The following is a 21,514-nucleotide window of genomic DNA, read 5'->3' on the forward strand; positions in this document are numbered from 1 at the left end:
GCAGGAGGAGAAGGGGACTACAGAGGACGAGATGGTTGGATGGCATCACCGACTCGATGGACATGAGTTTGAGTAAACTCTGGGAGTTGGTGATGGACAGGGAGGCCTGGCGTGCTTCAGTCCACGGGGTCACAAAGAGTTGGATAGGACTGAGGGACTGAACTGAACTAAACTTTCTTTCTTGGCCGTGTTCGCATATGTGGACTTAGTCTACAGAGTGACCACCAGAGATTTATTTCATATTCTGTGTCTGCACTCAACATTACATCATAAGTGTTCATCCCATTACTACAACTTGTTTGATATAGTAATAGCTATATAGTCATCCTCAAATTTGTACCATAACTTGCTTAATAAATAAATGAGTTTATTTCCAACTTTTTGCCCCTACAATAAATACTCCAATAAACATCCTTGTGTACATAGTTTTCATTTTCTTGTGTTTCCTGTTGGTTTAAAAGTAGCATGAAGGGCTGGTGTCAGCTCTGGGCTGACAATTTGCTTTCCACTACTCCACCTGAATCCCCAGGTCTGAGAAAAGCTGATGGGACTCTAACACTAGTCTTGCAGCCAATCACAAAAAAAAAAAAAAAAATGGAAGCAGCATGGCCTCCAGCTGGATGATGCCTGAAGAGACAGACTCGGAACTGCACCTCTGCTTCTGGAAGAGACCAGCAGCATCCGCCGGGCAGGAGATGGGACAAGCAGCCTGTGTGGTTTTCCTGCAGCAGACAGAGCCGCCCTGTCTCCTGTGTGTGGCTGTGTCTCCCGTGCCTTGTCTCCTTGTCTCCAGTGGCGCTGGGCTATGCCACTCTGGAGGCTATTTCTCCCCCACTCATGTTCCCTCAGCAGACTGACATAAAGGTGCCTTGAGTTTCTAGGATCAAGCGATCCTAAACAAGTCAGATGCTTGTTTCCCTGAGGAATGCAATGTTAACTTCGTCCAACAGCCATGCCTTGATGAAGCCACCCCTCTGTTCCCACTGCCCAGATCCCCAGGGTCGGCTGGGTGCTATCCTTTCTGAGACTGGTCCTGCTGCCTTGCCTTCACCAGACAGCTTTCTAAAACCCTGTCTGTACACATCTCTCCAGCCTGTGAACAGACAGCCCTTCCAGACACAGCAAGGCACCCTGGCAGGGGACCCTAGGAATTCCAGGGACCACCACCCCAGGCCAGCCTGAGGACCAGCAGACACGAGGGCTGCTCTTCCCAAACAAGCTCAGCCCAGCAGGCGTCTCCTTTCTCAGCTCCTTCTGGTGCAGTCATCCATCACTCTGACTAAATGAATCTTGACAAAAGACTTGGCAATGCCTTCAATTCTGCTAAAAGGCTCCCACTCCAGCAGCCTGTGCCCTCTCAGCATCGGCCCCAAGCCCCACCCAAATTCCTGGAGAGAGCCTCTGGCTTCCTGGCCTGGGCCAAGTTCAAGGAAATCCAGGCATTGTCTGAATCCGTAACCCGGCACTGACCTGCAGGAGTGAAATGAGTGAGGGTCGTGGAGCCAGCCAGAACTGGGCTCCACCCAGGGATACCACCTCATTACCACCTGGGGCAAGGTCACTGGACAAAAAGCTCACTTCTCTGAGCTGGTTTCCTCATATGCAGAATGGGCATACAATCCCCATATTTGAGAGTCCTCAGGAAAATCAAATTCCAGCCCAGGACCATGACCAGTTGCAAATCTGAGCCATTCTGTCTCTCATCAAAGTCCTCTGTCTACAGAGATTTTCACAATACCACTTGACCCAACACCAGGCCCACCCTTGTGGAGGTGGCCTATGAACACTGCTGGGCTCAGAGGACCACCACTGCAGCAGGCCTCCTCTCTCCACGCCCTGCCATTACTTCCCTAATGCCACCCAACCAGGAAAGGGAGAAGGGGAGCCGTTTCCTTCCTTTAGTGGCCCTTTTGGAAGTGAGAGGACCCTGGGTCACTTCCATTTTTTTGAGGTTTCTGGTATGTTAAAAATGAGGAAAGTTGCAGTCACTGTGGTATAATTTAAGTATCTACACATAAAAGTATGACACAATAGTATTCATACTATTGACAGTGAAATGAAAGTGAAAGTGAAGTCGCTCAGTCGTGTCCAACTCTTTGAGACCCATGGACTGTAGCCCACCAAGCTCCTCCGTCCATGGGATTCTCCAGGCAAGAATACTGGAGTGGGTTGCCATTTCCTACTCCAGGGGATCTTCCCGACCCCGGGATCAAACCCAGGTCTCCCACATTGCAGGCAGATGCTTTAACCTCTGCACCACCAGGGAAGCCCTTAAATACAAGAATACAGTCTCTCAGAAAACCTCCTATAGAGACACAGAACTTCAGATCCAAGTACTAACATCAAAGATTTCAAGGGAGGAAAGGAAGCCAGGTTGAAAGAAGAAGGGGGAGGAGGCGGGAGAGGGGGGGCGAAAGGGGTGGCCTTACAGACGTCTCCTGCCACCTACAGATACCCAGGCATTATGGGACTTTTCCCTGGGCCTCCAGAGAAGGGAGGACTGGAACTCAGCCCTACCAGAAGTCAGACCAGACCAGAATCAGAATTCGAGTTCTCTGCCAAGAGGAGGTGATCGGTCTCCAATCCTCAGCTCAGGCTAAGGGCCCTTTGACCAGATTCCTGCATCCAGGACCGGGGGACTAGAAAAACAGGAAAGGATAGGAAGGGTTACGGAGAGGAAAGAGAGAGGGAAGGGGAGAGAGGACAAGACAACCACAGAAAATGCAATGCATTTTCTGGCAAACTCCAAGTGGTATATCTGGGGTAGGATACAAGCTCAGATCTGCAGGATAGTCATCTGTTTCTTATGATCTGCTGGAACTGGGCCTGTAACCTAAAAGCCTGAATTTTTATTAAAAGACATAATCAAATCCAATGCAGAAACTTCACTGGATCCCATTCAAAGAAAACAGTGGGGTGGGGTGGCATTTTTGGATGCTTGGGAACATTTGAATAGGGTAAGATATGGATTATTTTACAGAATTACTACTTATCGTTTTGGTCATAGTAATATAGAAGAACAGCTCAAAGGATCATAAAATGGTTCCGGAAAACAATTTTAAAATAAAAGCAATAGATAAAGTAAATGAATGTTAAAAAAGGTTGAACCCAAGTGACAATATACAAGGGCTTTACCTTGCCAACTTCCAACTTTGTCTTATAACTTGGAAGTCTTTAGTTAAGAAAGATTAAGAGTTTTGGACTACCAACATAAATATAGCTTACATTTTTCTAAATAAAATGCTGTTACTGTGTGCCCCTGCTAGCAGTGGGGCTCTGGGTGCCTGAGAATGCAGGACACTGACCAGCTGAGGGGCTGTCCATTCAGGACAGTCTGTTCTGATTAATGCTTGTAGGAGGGCAGAGCTGCAGTCCTCACCTAGGCAGCTATGCGAATCCTGCACAAGTCCCTGCGCCTGTCTGTCTCTGAAGCCCCTTCTCTTTCGTCAGCATTTCCCTCACTTTGATCTTCTGCACATCACTTTTACATCACATCGTTGTTCTACCTTATATTTTTTCCCCCCGAGCTGAGAGGTTTGCCAAATCCTAGTTCCTTGCCCAGACACTGAACCCATGCCCCCTGCAGAGGAAGCACAAAGTCCTAACCACTGAGCCACCAGGGAATTCTCCTATTTTTTGTTAAATACTCTTCTCTAAGATACCTCAGTTTTTAAAGACAGGTGATATTACTACCATTGAAAGTGAAATCACTTGCTATAAAAAAGAAAGTAATGTTAAAATGAACACTTCATTGTTAAATCAAAACTGTTCTTTGCACTTCCCCTTTCTGTGTGCTGGTCCAAGTAACCCAGAGGCTACACTCTGGGAAAATGGGACTTGTCCCACCTGCCCTCTGGAAAGGAGCCTGGCACGTCACTGGGTCTTCCAAAAGGAGGAGGTAGCAAATGTGATGTGAATGTAAAAATGCTCAGGCAGTATCCAGAAATGTGTCTTGTACAGTCTTAATGTCTCCACAGGGCTCTTCATCTGCTGCATCTCTTGGGACTTTAGGATTGATGAGGAACACACTGTGAACAGCTTCTCCAGGATGATCTGTCTCGTGGGGATTAGACGAGGTTTCCACAATCATCTCACCCATGGCCACAGTTTAGCAGGAGGAGCATGTGATAATCAGCAGCAACAGCAGGGGAAGCTGATATTGACCAAGACCTTCAAGGGACAGAGGCCCAGGGGAGAAACAGAAAATAGAGGCTGAGACTAGGAATGGGGGGAAATGGAGAGAAGCTTAGAAAATTAGTGCTAGTATCCACCAAAGCTAAATACACGCTTACCCTATGGTGCAGCCATTCCACTCCACAGTATATACTCTCAGAGAGGCCTACACATATCCACCAAATGACGCACAGAGTCTTCGTAACAGCTGTGTTTATAGAAGCTCCAAATGGAAATCAGTACAGATGCCTATCAACAAAAACACAAACAAATCCACTGTGAAATAGTATACTGCAAAGAAAAAGTAAACTACTTCACTAAATGCAAAAAAAGAAAAGAATCTCAAAGATATACTTTTAGGAAAAAGAAACCAGACCCCAAAGAGTACATACTATGTGGTTCTATTTCTATAAAGTTCAAAACAGGCAAACTAATCCCTGGTAACAGAATCAGAACAGTGGGATGCTACTGACTAAGAAGTCTAGGAAACCTCTGAGGGTGCTAGCAGTGTTTTCTATCCCGATTTTGATGGTGGCCACAAAGGTGTTTTCACTTATTAACCATCGGTTGAGCTATACACTAAGATTTGTTTGCATTTTAGTACAAGTATGTTGTATTTCAATATAAAATTTAACATATAAATGTAAGAAAAAGGAAAAAACTCTAGCATAATGCTGAGTTAAGAGAGTGAAAAACAGAATGACCCCTATAACCAATACTGATTAATAATTAAGAAGTACATGTACACTAAAATAACACCACCATTTTGCAAGAACACCAAAGATACATATTACACATTGGAATGGTTGCCTGTAGGGTAAAGAATGAGAGTGCAGGGTAGTGATAAAAGGGAACACATAAATAATAACATTGGGGTCATGTTAGGACCAGAGAGGATCATGTGCCATTTAAGAAAGAATGGAAGAGAAGAAGGGTGAGGAGGAGGAGGACTGAGATTTTTGCACAGTCCTTTCAGGTTTCCAACATTGCCCAGGGAACCCAGCTTGAGCTAGGATCCCTGGAGCATCTCCACAAATAGAGTATACACAGGATACCTTTGTTCACAGTCCTGGGAAGGCAGTTCTGAAGGACTTGATGCTGGAAGGCTGGCAACTGGGCCCACTGGAGCTCTGCAGAGAAGGAGAATTTCAGTTTGGGCTTCCAGGTGACCTGGAACTTATTGCAAAAGCAGGGGAGAGTTATATGTGGTAGAGTCAGAGAAATGGCCCCATAGAGGAGGGAGGCTCACGGGCAGCTCACTCCCAGGCCAGCATGGGCCTGAGTTGGACCTCAGAACATGTCCTTCACAAGATCTGTGATAGCCAAGTACCACTTGGGCTTTTAATCAACTTACTACTTTTAATCAACTCACTCTTTTTTTCACTTGAATAAATATTTCAAAGGGTCAGTTCAGCTCAGTTCAGTCATTTAGTCGTGTCCAACTCTTTGAGACCCTATGAATCACAGCACGCCAGGCCTCCCTGTCCATCACCAACTCCCGGAGTTCACCCAAACTCATGTCCATCGACTCGGTGATGTCATCCTACCATCTCATCCTCTGTTGTCCCCTTCTCCTCCTGCCCCCAATCCCTCCCAGTGTCAGAGTCTTTTCCAATGAGTCAACTCTTCGCATGAGGTGGTCAAAGTATTGGAGTTTCAGCTTTAGCATCAGTCCTCCCAAAGAACACCCAGGACTGATCTCCTTCAGAATGGACTGGTTGGATCTCCTTGCAGTCCAAGGGACTCACAAGAGTCTTCTCCAACACTACAGTTCAAAAGCATCAGTTCTTCGGTGCTCAGCCTTCTTCACAGTCCAACTCTCACATCCATACATGACTACTGGAAAAACTATAGCCTTGACTAGACAGGCCTTTGTTGGCAAAGTAATGTCTCTGCTTTTGAATATACTATCTAGTTTGGTCATAACTTTTCTTCCAAGGAGTAAGTGTCTTTTAATTTCATGACTGCAGTCACCATCTGCAGTGATTTTGGAGCTCCCCCAAATAAAGTTAGCCACTGTTTCCACTGATTCCCCATCTATTTGCCATGAAGTGATGGGATCATACTTATCAATAATTACCTTAAATATAAATGGGTTGAATGACCTAACCAAAAGACAAAGACTGGCTGAATGGATACAAAAACAAGACCCCTATATATGCTGTCTAGAAGAGATCCACCTCAAACCAAGGTACAGACTGAAAGTGAAGGGCTAGAAAAAGATATTTCATGCAAATGGAGGCCAAAAGAAAGCAGGAGAAGCAGTACTCATATCAGATAAAATAGACTTTGAAACACAGGCTTTGAAAACAAAAAAAAAAGAAGGACACTACATAATGATAAAAGGATCAATCCAAGAAGATATAACAATCATAAATATATATGCACTCAACATAAGAGCACCACAATATGTTAAGGCAAATGCTATCAAGTATGAAAGGGGAATTTAACAGTAACACAATAATAGTGGGGGACTTTAATATCTCACTCACACCTATGGGACAGATCAACCAAACAGAAAATTAGCAAGGTAACACAAACTTTAAATGATAAAATGGACCAGTAAGACCTAATTGATATCTATAGGACAGTTCACCCCAAAAGAATGAATTTCACCTTTTTCTCAAGTGCACACGGAACATTCTCCAGGATAGATCACATCCTGGGCCATTAATCTAAACTTGGTAAATTTTTTAAAAAATTGAAATCATTTCAAGCATCTTTTCTGATCACAATGCAGTAAGATTAGATGTCAACTACAGGGAAAAAACTGTTAAAAATATAAACATAAGGAAGCTAAACAACACACTTCTGAATAACCAACAAATCACAGAAGAAATAAAATCAAGAAATAAACATATCCATTTAAACAAATGAAAATGAAAACACAACAATCCAAAACATATGGGATTCAGTAAAAGCAGTGCTAAGGGGAAGGTTCATAGCAATACAAGCTTACCTCAAGAAACAAGAGAAAAATCAAATAAATAACTTAACTGTACACCTAAAGCAACTAGAAAAAGAAGAAATGAAGAACCCCAGGGTTAGTAGAAGGAAAGAAATCCTAAAAATTAGGGCAGAAATAAATTAAAAAGAAACAAAGGAGACTACAGCAAAGAACAACAAAACTAAAAGCTGGTTTTTTGAAAAGATATATAAAAGAGGCAAACCATTAGCCAGACTCATAAAGAAAAAAAAGGAGAAGAATCAAATCAACAGAATTAGTAATGAACGGAGAGATCACAACAGACAACACAGAAATACAAAGGATCATAAGAGACTACTATCAGCAAGTAAACGCCAATAAAATGGACAACTGAGAAAAAATGGACAAATTCTTAGAAAAGTATAACCTTCCAAAACTGAACCAGGAAGAAATGGAAATCTTAACAGACCCATCACAAGCATGGAAATTGAAACTGTAATCAAAAATCTTCCAACAAACAAAATCCCAGGACCAGAAGGCATCACAGGTGAATTTTACCAAAAATTTAGAGAAAAGCTTACACCTATCCTACTCAAACTCTTCCAGAAAATTGCAGAGGAACGTAAACTGCCAAAATCATTCTGCAAGGCCACCATCACCCTAATACCAAAACCAGACAAAGATGCCACAAAAAAAGGAAACTATAGGCCAATATCACTGATGAACATAGATGTAAAAATCCTCAACAAAATTCTAGCAAACAGAATCCAATGACATATTTAAAAGATCATACTTCATGACCAAGTGGGCTTTATCTCAGGGATGCAAGGATTCTTCAATATTCACAAATCAATCAATGTGATACACCACATTAACAAATTGAAAGATAAAAACCATGTGGTTATCTCAATAGATGCGGAGAAAGCCTTTAACAAAATTCAACATCAATTTATGATTAAAAAAAAAAACCCTCCAGAAAGCAGGCATAAAAGGAACATAACTCAACATAATATAAGCCATATACAATAAACCCACAGCAACCATTATCCTCAATGGTGAAAAATTGAAAGCATTTCCCCTAAAGTCAGAAACAAGGCAAGGGTGCCCATTCTCACCACTACTATTCAATTTAGTTTTGGAAGTTTTAGCCACAGCAATCATAGAAGAAAAGGGAATAAAATGAATTCACGTTGGAAAAGAAGAAGTAAACCTCTCACTCTTTGCAGATGACATGATCCTCTATATAGAAAACCCTAAAGATACCACCAGAAAATTACTATAGCTAATCAATGAATATAGTAAAGTTGCAGGATATAAAATTAACACACAGAAATCCCTTGCATTCCTATACAATAACAATGAGAAAACAGAAAGAGAAATTAAGGAAACAATTCCATTCACCATTGCATCAAAAAGAGTAAAATACTTAGGAATAAATCTACCTAAAGAAACAAAAGAACTATATATAGAAAACTATAAAACACTGATGAAAGAAATCAAAGATGACACAAATAGGAGAAGAAATATACCATGTTCATGGATCAGAAGAATCAATATAGTGAAAATAAGTATACTACCCAAAGCAATCTATAGATTCAATGCAATCCCTATCAAGCTACCAACAGTATTTGTCACAGAACTAGAACAAATAATTTCACAATTTGTATGGAATTACAAAAAACCTCAAATAGCCAAAGCAACCTTTAGAAAGAAGACTGGAACTGGAGGAATCAACCTGCCTGACTTCAGACTACACTACAAAGCTACAGTCATCAAGACAGCATGGTACTGGCACAAAGACAAAAATACAGATCAATGGAACAAAACAGAAAGCCCAGAGACAAATCCACGCACCTATGGACATCTTATCTTTGACAAAGGAGGCAAAAATATAGAATCGAGAAAAGACAATCTCTTTAACAGTGGTGCTGGGAAAACTCGGAGAAGGCAATGGCACCCCACTCCAGTACTCTTGCCTGGAAAATCCCATGGATGGAGGAGCCTGGAAGGCTGCAGTCCATGGGGTTGCTGAGGGTCGGACACGACTGAGCGACTTCACTTTCACTTTTCACTCTCATGCATTGAAGAAGGAAATGGCAAACCACTCCAGTGTTCTTGCCTGGAGAATCCCAGGGATGGGGGAGCCTCATGGGCTGCTGTCTATGGGGTCACACAGAGTTGGACACTACTGAAGTGACTTAGCAGCAGCAGCTGGGAAAACTGGTCAACCACTTGTAAAAGAATGAAACTAGAACACTTTTGAACACCATACACAAAAATAAACTCAAAATGGATTAAAGTTCTACATGTAAGGCCAGAAACTATAAAACTTCTGGAGGAAAACACAGGCAAAACACTCTCTGACATAAATCACAGCAGGATCCTCTATGACCCACCTCCCAGAGTAATGGAAATGAAAGCAAAAATAAACAAATGGGACCTAATTAAACTTAAAGTTTTTGCACTATGAAGGAAACTATAAGGAAGGTGAAAAGACAGCCTTCAGAATGGGAGGAAACAATAGCAAATGAAGCAACTTACAAATAATTAAATCTCAAAAATATACAAGCAGCTCATGTAGCTCAATACCAAAAAATAAATGACCCAATAAAAAAATGGGCCAAAGAACTGAATAGACATTTCTCCAAAGAAGACATACAGGTGGCTAACAAACACATGAAAAGATGCTCAACATCACTCATTATCAGAGAAATGCAAATCAAAACCACAATGAGGTACCATCTCATGCCAGTCAGAATGGCTGCTATCAAAAAGTCTACAAACAATAACTGCTGGAGAGGGTGTGGAAAAAAGGGAACCTTCTTACACTGTTGGTGGGAAAGCAAACTAGTACAGCCACTATGGAGAACAGTGTGGAGATTCCTTAAAAAACTGGAAACAGAACTGCCATATGACCCAGCAATCCCAATGATGGGCATACACACTGAGGAAACCAGAATTGAAAGAGACACGTGTACCCCAGTGTTCATCGCAGCAGTATTTACAATAGCCAGGACATGGAAGCAACCTAGATGTCCATCAGCAGACGAATGGATAACAAAGCTGTGGTACATATACACAATGAAATATTACTCAGTTATAAAAGAATGCATTTGAATCAGTTCTAATGAGGTGGATGAAACTGAAGCCTATTACACAGAGTGAAGTAGGTCAGAAAGAGAAACACCAATACAGTATATTAATGCATACATATGGAATTTAGAAAAATGATCACAATGACCCCAATAAGCGAGACAGCAAAAAAGACACAGAGATAAAGAACAGACTTTTGGACTCCGTGGGAAAAGGCGAGGGTGGGATGATTTGAGAGAATAGTATTTAAACATGTATATTACCATATATGAAATAGATCACCAGTGCAGGTTCAATGCATGAGACAAGATGCTCAGGGCCGGTGCACTCGGATGACCCTGAGGGATGGGATGGGGAAGGAGGTGGGAGGGGTGTTCAGGATAGGGGACACATGTACACCCATAGCTGATTCATGTCAATGTATGGCAAAAACCACTACAATATTTTAATTAGCCTCAAGTTAAAATAAATTATTTTTTAATGAAAAACCTCTTGCCCTAACAGAAAGGTTTCCATTAAATTAAAGACAATTACACCCCAAATGCAGGTTGTTTTAATATTGTTCTAGATGCTGGTGCCTGCTATGGTTGTGCACAAAGACCTAATCCCACTTTGTTTGAAAGAGGGATTACCAAGTGCCAGAGAAGTGTTAAAAGCACTTTAGATCCAACTTTCTCCTTGACAAATTCAGAAGGGCCCAAAGAGAGCTTTAAAGAGATGTACTTTCTCTCCAACTGATTTAATACGGTGGTGTCTCTGGGTCTCTATAATCATCTCTTGTGCCAGGGGGCATAGGCACCTTGCACTTTGAAAGACCTTTGTAAGGACAAGTGAGTAGGGGGCATGAGTTTCTCAAGCAGGGGCAGGGCAGGGCAGGTTAAAAGACAGGAGCAGAGTAAGAAAACCCTCACTAGAGAAGAGCTCTACCATGTCGGCCCTAAGTGGTCCAGGGCTGTTTGGAAAGGGAATCCTGGCTCTCAGTGCCTGAGCAGGGGTACTTTGAGTCCAAGGACTCCTTGCCTTATGAGAGGGGTCCAGCTGTGAGAGAGTCTCTTTAAATACAGGGCCTAGGATCTTGCCACTTAATTTGTTGTTGTTGAGCCCATGGACTGAAGCACACCAGGCTTCCCTGTCCTTCACTATCTCCTGGAGTTTGCTCAGATTCATATTCATTGAGTCAGTGATGTCATCTAACCATGTCATCCTCTGCTGCCGCCTTCTCCTTTTGGCTTCAATCTTTCCCAGCATCAAGATCTTTTCCAATGAGTCAGTTCTTCCCATCAAGTGGCCAAATTATTGGAGCTTCAGCTTCAGCATCAGTCCTTTCAATGAATATTCAAGGTTGATTTCCTTTAGGACTGACTGGTTTGATCTCCTTGCAGTTAATTACTGTATGCAAGTAAATAAAATGCAGTCTCAAGACAGAGCATGTACTAGACAAACAAACCTGGTGGGGATGGAACGGAAGGAACTGGAGGAAGAACTTGTTAAGAAGGTTGATAAGGCAGCACCAGTGGACATCTGATGTGTTTGCCTGAACTGCATCTATACCCTTTCACTGGAAACAGCAGCTCATCTTTCCTTTCAGAAGTAGCCTCTCTCTCTGATTCTCAGTACTTTTGGTTGCGCAAGGCTGACCTCATCCCCTTTCCACTTTAGGACACAGGAGATCCACGCTTGGCTAGTTAGAAGATACCATCCTTCCTTCCCATGCTCAGTTGTTCAGTTTTGTCTGACTCTTTGTGAGCCCACAGAGTGTAGACCTCCAGGCTCCTCCGTGCATGGGCTTTTCCTGGCAATAATACTGGAGTGGCTTGCCATTTCCTCCTACAGGATCTTCCCAACTCAGGGATCGACTGGGCATCTCCTGTGTCTCCTGCACTGGCAGGCATAGTCTTTATCACTGAGCCACCTGGGAATTTCCCTTCCTCTCCACTTCATCATAATGATGAGTGTACTGCCCACTAGCATATAAACTCCTGAATTCAGCTGCACCTGAAGCTAGAATCCCCCTTTCCCTTTCATTTATGCTTTAGAAAAGTCCATAGCTTAACTGACACGGACTGACACAGGGTGTGTATCTCTGTGTATGTATGTGTGTGTAGAGAGTAGTGTGTGTGCTGGGGGAGGAGGGTGGAGGAAGGAGGGAGCATCACCACAATTCCTGTCTTGTCCAGTGCCTCTGGAGATTTCTTCTAGTCTGTAGATGTCCTTTCCGAATAACCCAGATATCCTTAAAGATCCGGGTCTAGTGAGCCCCCGTACTCATTGCACAGAAGCATTCCCCACCCTCTCCCGAGATGCTGATTGCATGACTTGGAGGTGACCAGCTGAAATGTGAAATCCCACAGACATTTAATTTTTAAAATAATTTTAAAGTTTTAGCTATTTTTCTTTTGTATCCTCATCTCAAACTCTTCCACAGTCCCTTGGAAAGCCCCCAGGCTCCAAGCCAGACGCGCATCAGGCCTGACGTACAAACATGGCCGGGTACGCCGCACGCGAGCGACGGGGGCTTGCAGGGCCCTCGTGCCGGCGGGCGGGAGCCGACAGGGGCTCGCACGCATGCGCAGGGAGGTGGGGCTGAGTCCCAGGCCTGCGCCGTGCCACTCCACAGGCAGGGGGCGGGGCGGGGGGAGAGCGCGCCCGCGGCGGCTGCCGGGCGCTGCGGAGCTGGTGCTCCCGAGACCTTCCTTCGGGCGCCTCCTCCCCGCCGGGGGCGTCCTCACGAGGCGCCCCCACTCGGCGGCACCGGGCCAGGGGATGGAGTGGGCCCACCGACGCGGCCGTGTAGGGACCCAGAGGGGTCGACCGCGCGAGCCCTGACCCGCCGTCCTCGCCGAAGCGCCCATGGGCGCCTCCCTGCGGCTCTGAGGGTGGCGAGCGGCGGCGCCGAGGAGGGCTACGCTCGTGCCCGGCCGCGCGCAGGCCGCGCGCGTGCGCTCGCGCTGCAGGGCCGGCCGCGCCCGCCCCTCCCCTCGGCGCCGGCCCGGGATCCCGGTCCGCGAGCGGCGGCGGCCCGAGGGACGATGAGCGGCGCGGCGCGGGCGGGCCCGGCCCGGCTCGCCGCGTTCGCTCTGCTGACCTGCAGCCTGTGGCCGGCGCGGGCGGACAACGCGAGCCAGGAGTACTACACTGCGCTCATCAACGTGACGGTGCAGGAGCCCGGCCGCGGAGCCCCGCTTACATTCCGCATCGACCGCGGGCGCTACGGACTCGACTCGCCCAAGGCCGAGGTCCGTGGCCAGGTTCTGGCGCCGCTGCCTATCCATGGAGGTGAGTGCCTGGCAGGGAAAAGAGGAGCTGTGGAAGGCGGAGCGGGGAAGGGTTGGCCCTCATCCCCCGGGAGCCACAACCTGGGCGCGGAGGCGGCGGCGGCGGCGCCCCCACCGCGCCCGGATTGATGCGCCGCTCGGCGGGCGGCCCCAGGGTCGAGGTTCCCGTCGTGTCCTTCCCCCGCCCCGTTCGCTGCTGGGAATGAGGCTCCAGACGCGTTATTGGGTTCTTCTCTTCTTTTTAAAAAGGCGTTTTTCCCCCTGGGTTCAGTTAGCTTGTTTACAGGAAGGCATTGAACTGCGAGTTTGCAGGGACAGCTCAGACAAAGGAGGTGGTGGAAGAGCGCAAAACTAGTTTATGATGGATGAAGTCTCAACCTGTATTTCGGAAACCGCACAGGTCCCTTCCCTAAATCACAAACTGCGCTGTATTGATCTGGAAGGATGAGGCCCTTTTCTACTGTAAAAACGTGCCGTTTTTCTTATGTGACAAGTGGAAGGAGAGTGGAGGAGGAAAACGGGCATCTTCCGTGTTGCTTTTGGCTCTTATTGTGCCCCACCAGCTTGACTGTAATTTGACGCCTGAACATCTGACGTGACGACGAATCCGATACCAATTGGAACCTGTAGCCAAGTCTTCAGGTCGTGAGAGTCTGCCAGAGGGAAAATAGGTAAAATTTTTGAGAGTTGTCTTTGAAGCCATTTGGCTTAATCTTACGTCTTCCTATCATTTGCTCTTTAATAATTTAGTATAAAGCATATATTTGTACAAATTTCTGGTAATGTTTTGAAAGAAACGTTTCCCACACTGTGGAGTATGATTCTGGTTTTGGCCCACAGCAGGCTTTTTGGAAAAATGTCCACTATCTCTACCCACTCTCACCCTGAGAATGCTGAGAGGGGACTTTTTAAAGCTGGTTTTCATGTTAAGATGACCTAAACTAGGCAACCTACATAAGGTGTTTGTTTTTGTACTCTAAACTATTAGAACATCATGCCACTTCTGAGATATATGTTTGAATGCGAACGTTTGTGCTAAGCTGTTTTTTTTTTCTTTGAGGCAATCTAGATAGGGAAGATGGAGAAGGAAATGGCAACCCATTCCAGCGTTCTTGCCTGGAGAATCCCAGGGACGGGGGAGCCTGGTGGGCTGCCGTCTATGGGGTCGCACAGAGTCGGACACGACTGAAGTGACTTAGCTGCAGCAGCAGCAGCTAGGGAAGAAGAATCAGGAAGGGCTTTCACCAGCCTTTCCCCAGTTTACACCTTCGTTTCAAACGTTCATTTTTACATCAGTAATCAGTTGCTTAGTATGCACTTCTCATCTCCACTTTGTTAAAGAAAAAGGCAGTTAGGGTCCTGCCTTGCCCACAGTAACAACTTTGGCCTTTGGTTCATTCAGTAAATATTTGCTTGCTTGTTCTGTGCCAGTCACTGTGCTTGGGACACAAAATGTTTCCAAACTGTGGCACTGACAATGGTAGCCTGTTTTCTGGGGTTGAGATCTGTGAGGGTCACGTGGAAGGGGAGGAAGAGGGAAAGGCAAACTGTTCTGGAACAAGAACTGGCCCTGTGCAGTATTTTGAAATCTGTGGTTTGTCTTTGGGTTCCTCTAAGTACCTCGAATCCATGATCCTCACTTTAGATACTTGCCTCATAAGTGATCTGTGTTCTGAAACTGCTTGTTTCTTGCCTGTCATTCCAAGCAAAAGCCCCATCTTTAGAAAACTTGTTTTAGGTGTTTGTATAGAAGGGTATTGGACACTGATGGGTGGTAAAGGCTGGTCTTGTTCCTCCGTCAGTGGGGAGGTTTCAGTTGTGCTGTACATAAGCCTTATGTCACTGGCGAAGTACTGTGTGAGTTTAGGAAAGTAATTTGGCCTTTTAGCCTCAATTTTGTCTGCGAAAGGGAATGGTGAACTAGTTATACCTTAAGTTTATTGAGGGGCTTCCCTGGTGGCTTAGATGGTAAAGACTCTGCCTGCAATGTGGGAGACATAGGTTCAATTCCTAGATTGGGAAGATCCCCTGGAGGAGAGCATAGCAACCCATGCCAGTATTCTTGCCTGGAGAATCCCCATGGACAGAGGAGCCTGGCAAATTGCTAAGGGTTGGACTCGACTGAGCGACTAAGCACAGCACAACACAAGGTTAGTGAGAGGCTTAAATGGTACCTACATTCTTACAAGAGGAGATTTGTTAACCTAAATGAATCTCTATAAATTGGTGGAGTTTCAGACATGGCATCAATGTGAATACGTTGGAGCAGTCTTGGAAACTTGAGTCTGCAGTCAGTTCCCCTGGGTGTCTATCTTCTCTTCATTTCCTCTGTTCTCTAGGGACTCATTTTGTATCCACACATGAGATTGCTCAAGGTTTTTTCATGGCCTCAGTGGTGGCATCCTGCAGGTAGTTTGGGTCTGGCTTTCTACTAAGGGATCTGCACACATAGGTTCTTTCAATCCAGCAAATACTAATTGAAAATCTGCTGGTCCCAGCCACCACCCAAGGTACTAGGAAAGAGGGATGGGCCCCAGAAATAAGCAAAACAAATTCTTTCTTTTCTCCCTGAAGCTCACAGTCTAGTGGCATTATGTCAGTTTGCCTATAAACTGTTTCTAAGTCAATGGACTAACATGAAATCTAAGAAGTTTTTGTGCTTTCGCGGCAGAAATTTGGGAATGTGTTTTGTTTTCTTGTTTTTGTTTCTTGGCCATGCTATCATTAGCATGCAGAATCTTCAGTTCCCCCGAACAGGGATCTGGCCCACACCCCCACAGTGGAAATGCAAAGTTCCAACCACTGGACCACCAGGGAAGTCCTAGGAATGTATTTTAAAAAACAAGAATGGTGATAGAAATCTGTTAAAATTTTTCATGTTTAAGAAAATGGCTTATATCTATTATGCCAGTGTACTCTAGTCACTCAGTCGTGTCTGGATATTTGCAACCACATGGACTGTAGCCCACCAGGCAAAAATACTGGAATGGGTTGCCATTTCCTCCTCCAGGGGATCTTCCTGAGCCAGGGATGGAACATGGGCCTCCTGCGTTGCAGGCAGATTCTTTACCATCTGAGCCACCAGGGAAGCCCGTATGTCTATTATTATACCTCAATTTTAAAAAAGAAAATAGCTTAAAATTTGAATATTTGGTTATTTCACATTATGATATTCTCGATTTAATCTCAAATTTTAGTGGTTTTAGAAAAAATATTCTGACTCTTGCCTGCTTGTAATTTTAAGTTGAAGAGAATTCTTAATGTGTTTATTGAAGATTTACTGAGTGTTGACTCTAAACAAAGTGATGTTCAAATTTCAAAAAAAATAGTTAGGAGACAGAATTACTGGCAAAAAAAGAACCAGCCATGGTCAATAGATGGGAAGTTAATAAAAATTTTGAGGACAAGTGTTTGGTGAGTATAAAGACAAAAGTAGTTTTCCTAGAGCTTAACATGATAACTCGTTTTAATTCTTTGACTTGGTTGTGACAGTAAAAACCTTTCTAGTTATTTTGCATTCAGTCAGTCGCTCAGTCGTGTCCGACTCTTTGCGACCCCATGAATCGCAGCACGCCAGGCCTCCCTGTCTATCACCAACTCCTGGAGTTCACTCAGACTCACGTCCATCGAGTCGGTGATGCCATCCAGCCATCTCATCCTCTGTTGTCGCCCCCTTTTCCTCCTGCCCCCAATCCCTCCCAGCATCAGAGTCTTTTCCAATGAGTCATTATTTCTGTAAATTAGGCATGTATGAATTACTGGACAAGATTTATTTGTCCTATATCTTTAAAGAGCAATGTGGCAATTTCTTCCTAAATGCTTTGGTATTTTAGAAGTACGTTTTGAAAAGTGTTAAACTTTATAAACTATTTCATAAACAAGTGTTGTACTTTGAAAATACATTCTTTATCATTAGAGTACATTTTAAATGGAGATTTATTTGGTGATAAAAAATTTCATATTTTAACTGTAAAGAATTTATTTTTTGAAGTGAACTTTTGCAGGAACATGCCTTATATTTATTCACAGATACTGGTTGTTGTTCATGGTTGCTTTCTTATTACTAACTTACTCAAAGGGTGAGCGTAGATCTAGAAACAAATGTAAAATCTAGCTAGCATTTACTGTGGAACAGACGTTGTAGATGTGCTTTGTGTGTGTGCACACTAACTTTTTGTTTGAGCCTGGAGGTGGGGGTTGGGAGAGGGGCCCTGTTGTTGATGATGTCATTTTATATGCAAATATGCTGGTGGGAAGAATTTGGTACTAGTCATTTTGCATAGAAATGTTCAGGATTGGATGTTTAATCCTTGGAGAACAATTTTACCAAGTAATAAATTTTTTTTGGTCATCTGGTTGACTAAAGGGATGCCATAACATTTAAAAAAAATCTTAGATTCTTATGTTTTATATATGTGATGTTGTTGGATTAAACATAAACTTGGTTTTTAAAATTCTGATTTTAGAGTGAAGGCAATCGATGTGGAAGCAAGATCTTGGATGAAAAGGACCATGAAATGTTAGATTGTATAATGCCAAAGGCAGGGGCTACCAGATATAGAGATATCAGAATATTCAGAAAAAAAGTAGGTGTTATCCTGGAATCAGAGACCCTGAAAGGAAAGATAATTCAGAAGGAGCTGGAGGCTCTAAAAACCAAATTTTGACCTAAAATAGATAACCAAGCAATATATGATAAATTGTATTTGTATTAAATTTTAACAATTTAGAAAATATTTTTACATTTTGTATTTTTCCTTTGCTTTTGGATGATTCATTAGCATATAAAATTTGAGTATATATTTTTAAACCTCCCCACCAAATATATACATCCTTCCTCCGTTCCATCTTTCTGTTTCTCTTTATAGCAAAGTGTCGTCTGTACTTTCTGCCTTAGAGTTTTCATCTTGTTCTTCTTCACATTGTGAAGGTCTTTGTTGTGCCGATGATTTGATAAAGATGTGACATATTTAACTGAAATATTGGATGGCAGGATCCTCAGGATCTCAATGTATGGAATGGTGGGCTGAAACTAAGAGAAAAGTTAATAGAAATTATTATATAGTCTTGAATTTGGGTAAAAAAAAATGAGCTGCAGTGAAAGGAGTTGAGGGGAAATAAGGCTTCGAGCTGCATGTCATAGGACAAAGCCTCTGTTCACTCACTGACCAGCCCATTCTGCTCTTGCGTGCATGTGAGCATTGTATCCTGGGTAACACAGGTCCCACTTCATTATAGGCCAGGCACACTTTTAGTACATGTTCATTTCTGAATATGACTTTTAAGAGATGAACAAACTACAAAGCATTGCTTTGAATATTATAAAAGGGAACTCCTTCATTTGAAGGAGCATTAGATTAGATGGCTTGTAAGATCCCTCCATCTTGAACAAGGTGTAACTGTAAAATAGTAAGAGGAACCTTGTTAAACGAAGTACCAGATATACCCATTAAGGATACTGTTCTTTAAAAAAAAAAAAAAAAGGATACGGTTCTTTTAATGCCAGTCACATGGGCGTGTATATGTTTCTATGTGTACATACATATTTTGCAACAATGAAAAATTTAAACACTTTCAGAATTTGTTTTGTGAGGTTATCTTTTTGATTGAACCATTTGGAAAATGCATACAGTTTATCAAATGTCTGTCTTTTCTGGATAGATTTTAATTTTGACAATTGAAAATTATTTTTGAGGCAGTCTTTTAATGTGCTTGTGAATTCTCTCTTTAGATAATTCTCAAAGAAGTCTGGTAGTGTTTTGGACCGTGTCCACACCTCTGGGGTGCATTTCCACCTACCAAATCTTAGAGGCAAACCTTAAAAGGATGAGATTTATTCGAAGTACCTAATCGTACCAGTCCTCAGAGCTGGTTGTTTTAAGTATAGCAACCTTGACTTATTTACAAAATGAAATTAAGTTTTCAGGGTCATCATTTGTTTGTTTTATCATCCTTAGAATATTTTATGCACTAAACATTGATTTCTTTTCCAGAAGTCATAGTAAGTGTAGCTCTCTTTACTGTTGGAAGCAATTTTGAACAAAATAAAGGGATCCCTTCAAATGCCAAATGACATAAATTAAAAAGTCCTTAATAAACTCCTCTGAGCTTGCATTATGCAGGTTCTGTGGTGTGTGTGTGGAAGATATGGTATGCAATTCCTGCCTAAGAGAACTTGTCAGGATGGCACAAATAGGACATGCCATTGTAGAAGATGGTGCAGGCTGTCTACAGACACCAGCAACGGGACCAGCCGCATGTTATTGTAAACAGAGTTTGTTGGAATACAGCCATGTCCGTTCATTCACGTGTCTGTGGCTCTGTGGTTTACCGACAGAGTTAAGCAGTTATTACAGGAGCGTATATGACTTGCAAGCCTAAACTACTTGTTCTCTAGTCCTTTAAGAAAACTTTTGACAAGCCACAATCCATGTTCTAAAGGTTCATTTATACCTTAGTTTTTCCCATTAAAACTATGTTATGGATTTATGGGTGAGAAGTTGATTCCTAAGTTGTCCCAGACTGTGAGCTCTTGGAAATTAGGGACAGCGTCTTCTTTGTTTTAACCAAATACCTCAAACTGTGCCTGGCACTAGCAAGCCACTGTAATATGTGGTTGCATTTAACCCTGTGGTGCTTGGTCTGGTAGTGAAACTGATGGCAGGTGTTGCTGGAATCTGTAGGATGGGATGGGGATGGTGGGGTGTTGATACAGTATCTATAGGGCCTCTGTTACTATGCTAGATCAGTAAATGGTACAGAGATCAGAGAAATGAACAATTATTTGGACTTGTAGTCTAGAGAGGTTTCACTGAAAATGTGGAAGTTGAAATTAAACTTGATTAGTTCTTTCTCTAGCCATAATGGAATAACAGACACTAGGTTTACCTTGCCACCTCAAGTGACTGGAAAACCTGACAGTTATGAAACAGCAATTTTAGAAATAGGTCAGAAAACAGCACAGGACAGTGCTCCCTGAGAGAAAGGAAATAAACAACAGAGCTCTGTGACTGCCTCAGCTTACCTCCTGGAGAGTTTCTGAACTGAAGCTCAGGGAAGGGGAACCCAGAAAGAATCTAGTGGTCTTCCTGAGTTGATGAGACAGAGTTCAGAGCTCAGAGAGGTGAAGGCAGCTTGAGTAGGCTTGAATGTGTGAGGAGGTCAGGTACAGGAGAGGAGGGGGCTGCAAGGGGTTCGTTCACTCGAGCCTTTGATTGAGTACTGTTCTGCTTGTTTTATGGAGAGCTGTCAGAAATTAGCAGGTGGAAGAATTCTTGGAGTTCACACAAGGCTGGGAATAGTTCATATTCTCACTAATCAAAGTAGAAAGACCTAACGGATGAGGCATGGAGTAAGGCTAAATTAGCCCTGGAGAAAAGCCTGTTCTGGACCCACCTACCAAATTTTAGAGGCAAACCTTAAAAGGATGAAGTTTATTCAAAGTACCTAATCATGAACAAACCCTAATGATATCTGAAGGATTACAACAAAGTCCAGCTCCCAAAAACATGAAATCCAATACGAGCATCCAATAAAAAATGAGCAGACAAGCCAAGTAGAGAAAATATAACCCATAACCAGACAGAAAAACAGTCAGCAGAAACAGTCCCAGAAGTGGGACAAATGATGGAATTGCAAATAAAGGTGTTGAAAGAGCCATTATAAATATACTCAGTTTGTTCACGGAGATAAAAGGAAACTTGAACATGACGAGGAGAGAAATGGGTCTAAAAATAGACCCACATCAAACTATGAGCAAGGTGAAAAGACAACCCTCAGAATGGGAGAAAATAATAGCAAATGAAACAACTGACAAAGGATTCATTTCCAAAATACACAAGCAGCTCATACAACTCAATACCAGGAAAACAACCCAATCAAAAAGTGGGAAAAAGACCTAAACAGACATTTCTCCAAAGAAGACATACAGATGGCTAGCAGACACATGAGAAGATGCTCAACATCACTCATTATTAGAGAAATGCAAATCAAAACTACAATGAGATATCACCTCACACTGATAAGAATGGCCATCATCAAAAAGTCT

At 43.2% G+C, this 21,514-nt stretch overlaps 1 protein-coding gene across 1 annotated transcript in view; it reads left to right on the forward strand.

Moving 5' to 3' along the window:
* Positions 1 to 13,208: 13,208 nt before the first annotated feature.
* RNF130 (ring finger protein 130) overlaps positions 13,209 to 21,514 on the forward strand; it is a 139,903-nt gene continuing 131,597 nt past the window's right edge. Inside the window, exon 1 of the mRNA XM_052642910.1 lies at positions 13,209 to 13,468. Coding sequence (XP_052498870.1) covers positions 13,222 to 13,468 — 247 coding nt within the window. The 5' untranslated portion in view covers positions 13,209 to 13,221. The remainder of the gene's footprint in view (positions 13,469 to 21,514) is intronic.

This window comes from Budorcas taxicolor, chromosome 7, assembly GCF_023091745.1.
Source record: "Budorcas taxicolor isolate Tak-1 chromosome 7, Takin1.1, whole genome shotgun sequence".
NCBI classification, from domain to species: Eukaryota; Metazoa; Chordata; class Mammalia; order Artiodactyla; family Bovidae; genus Budorcas; species Budorcas taxicolor.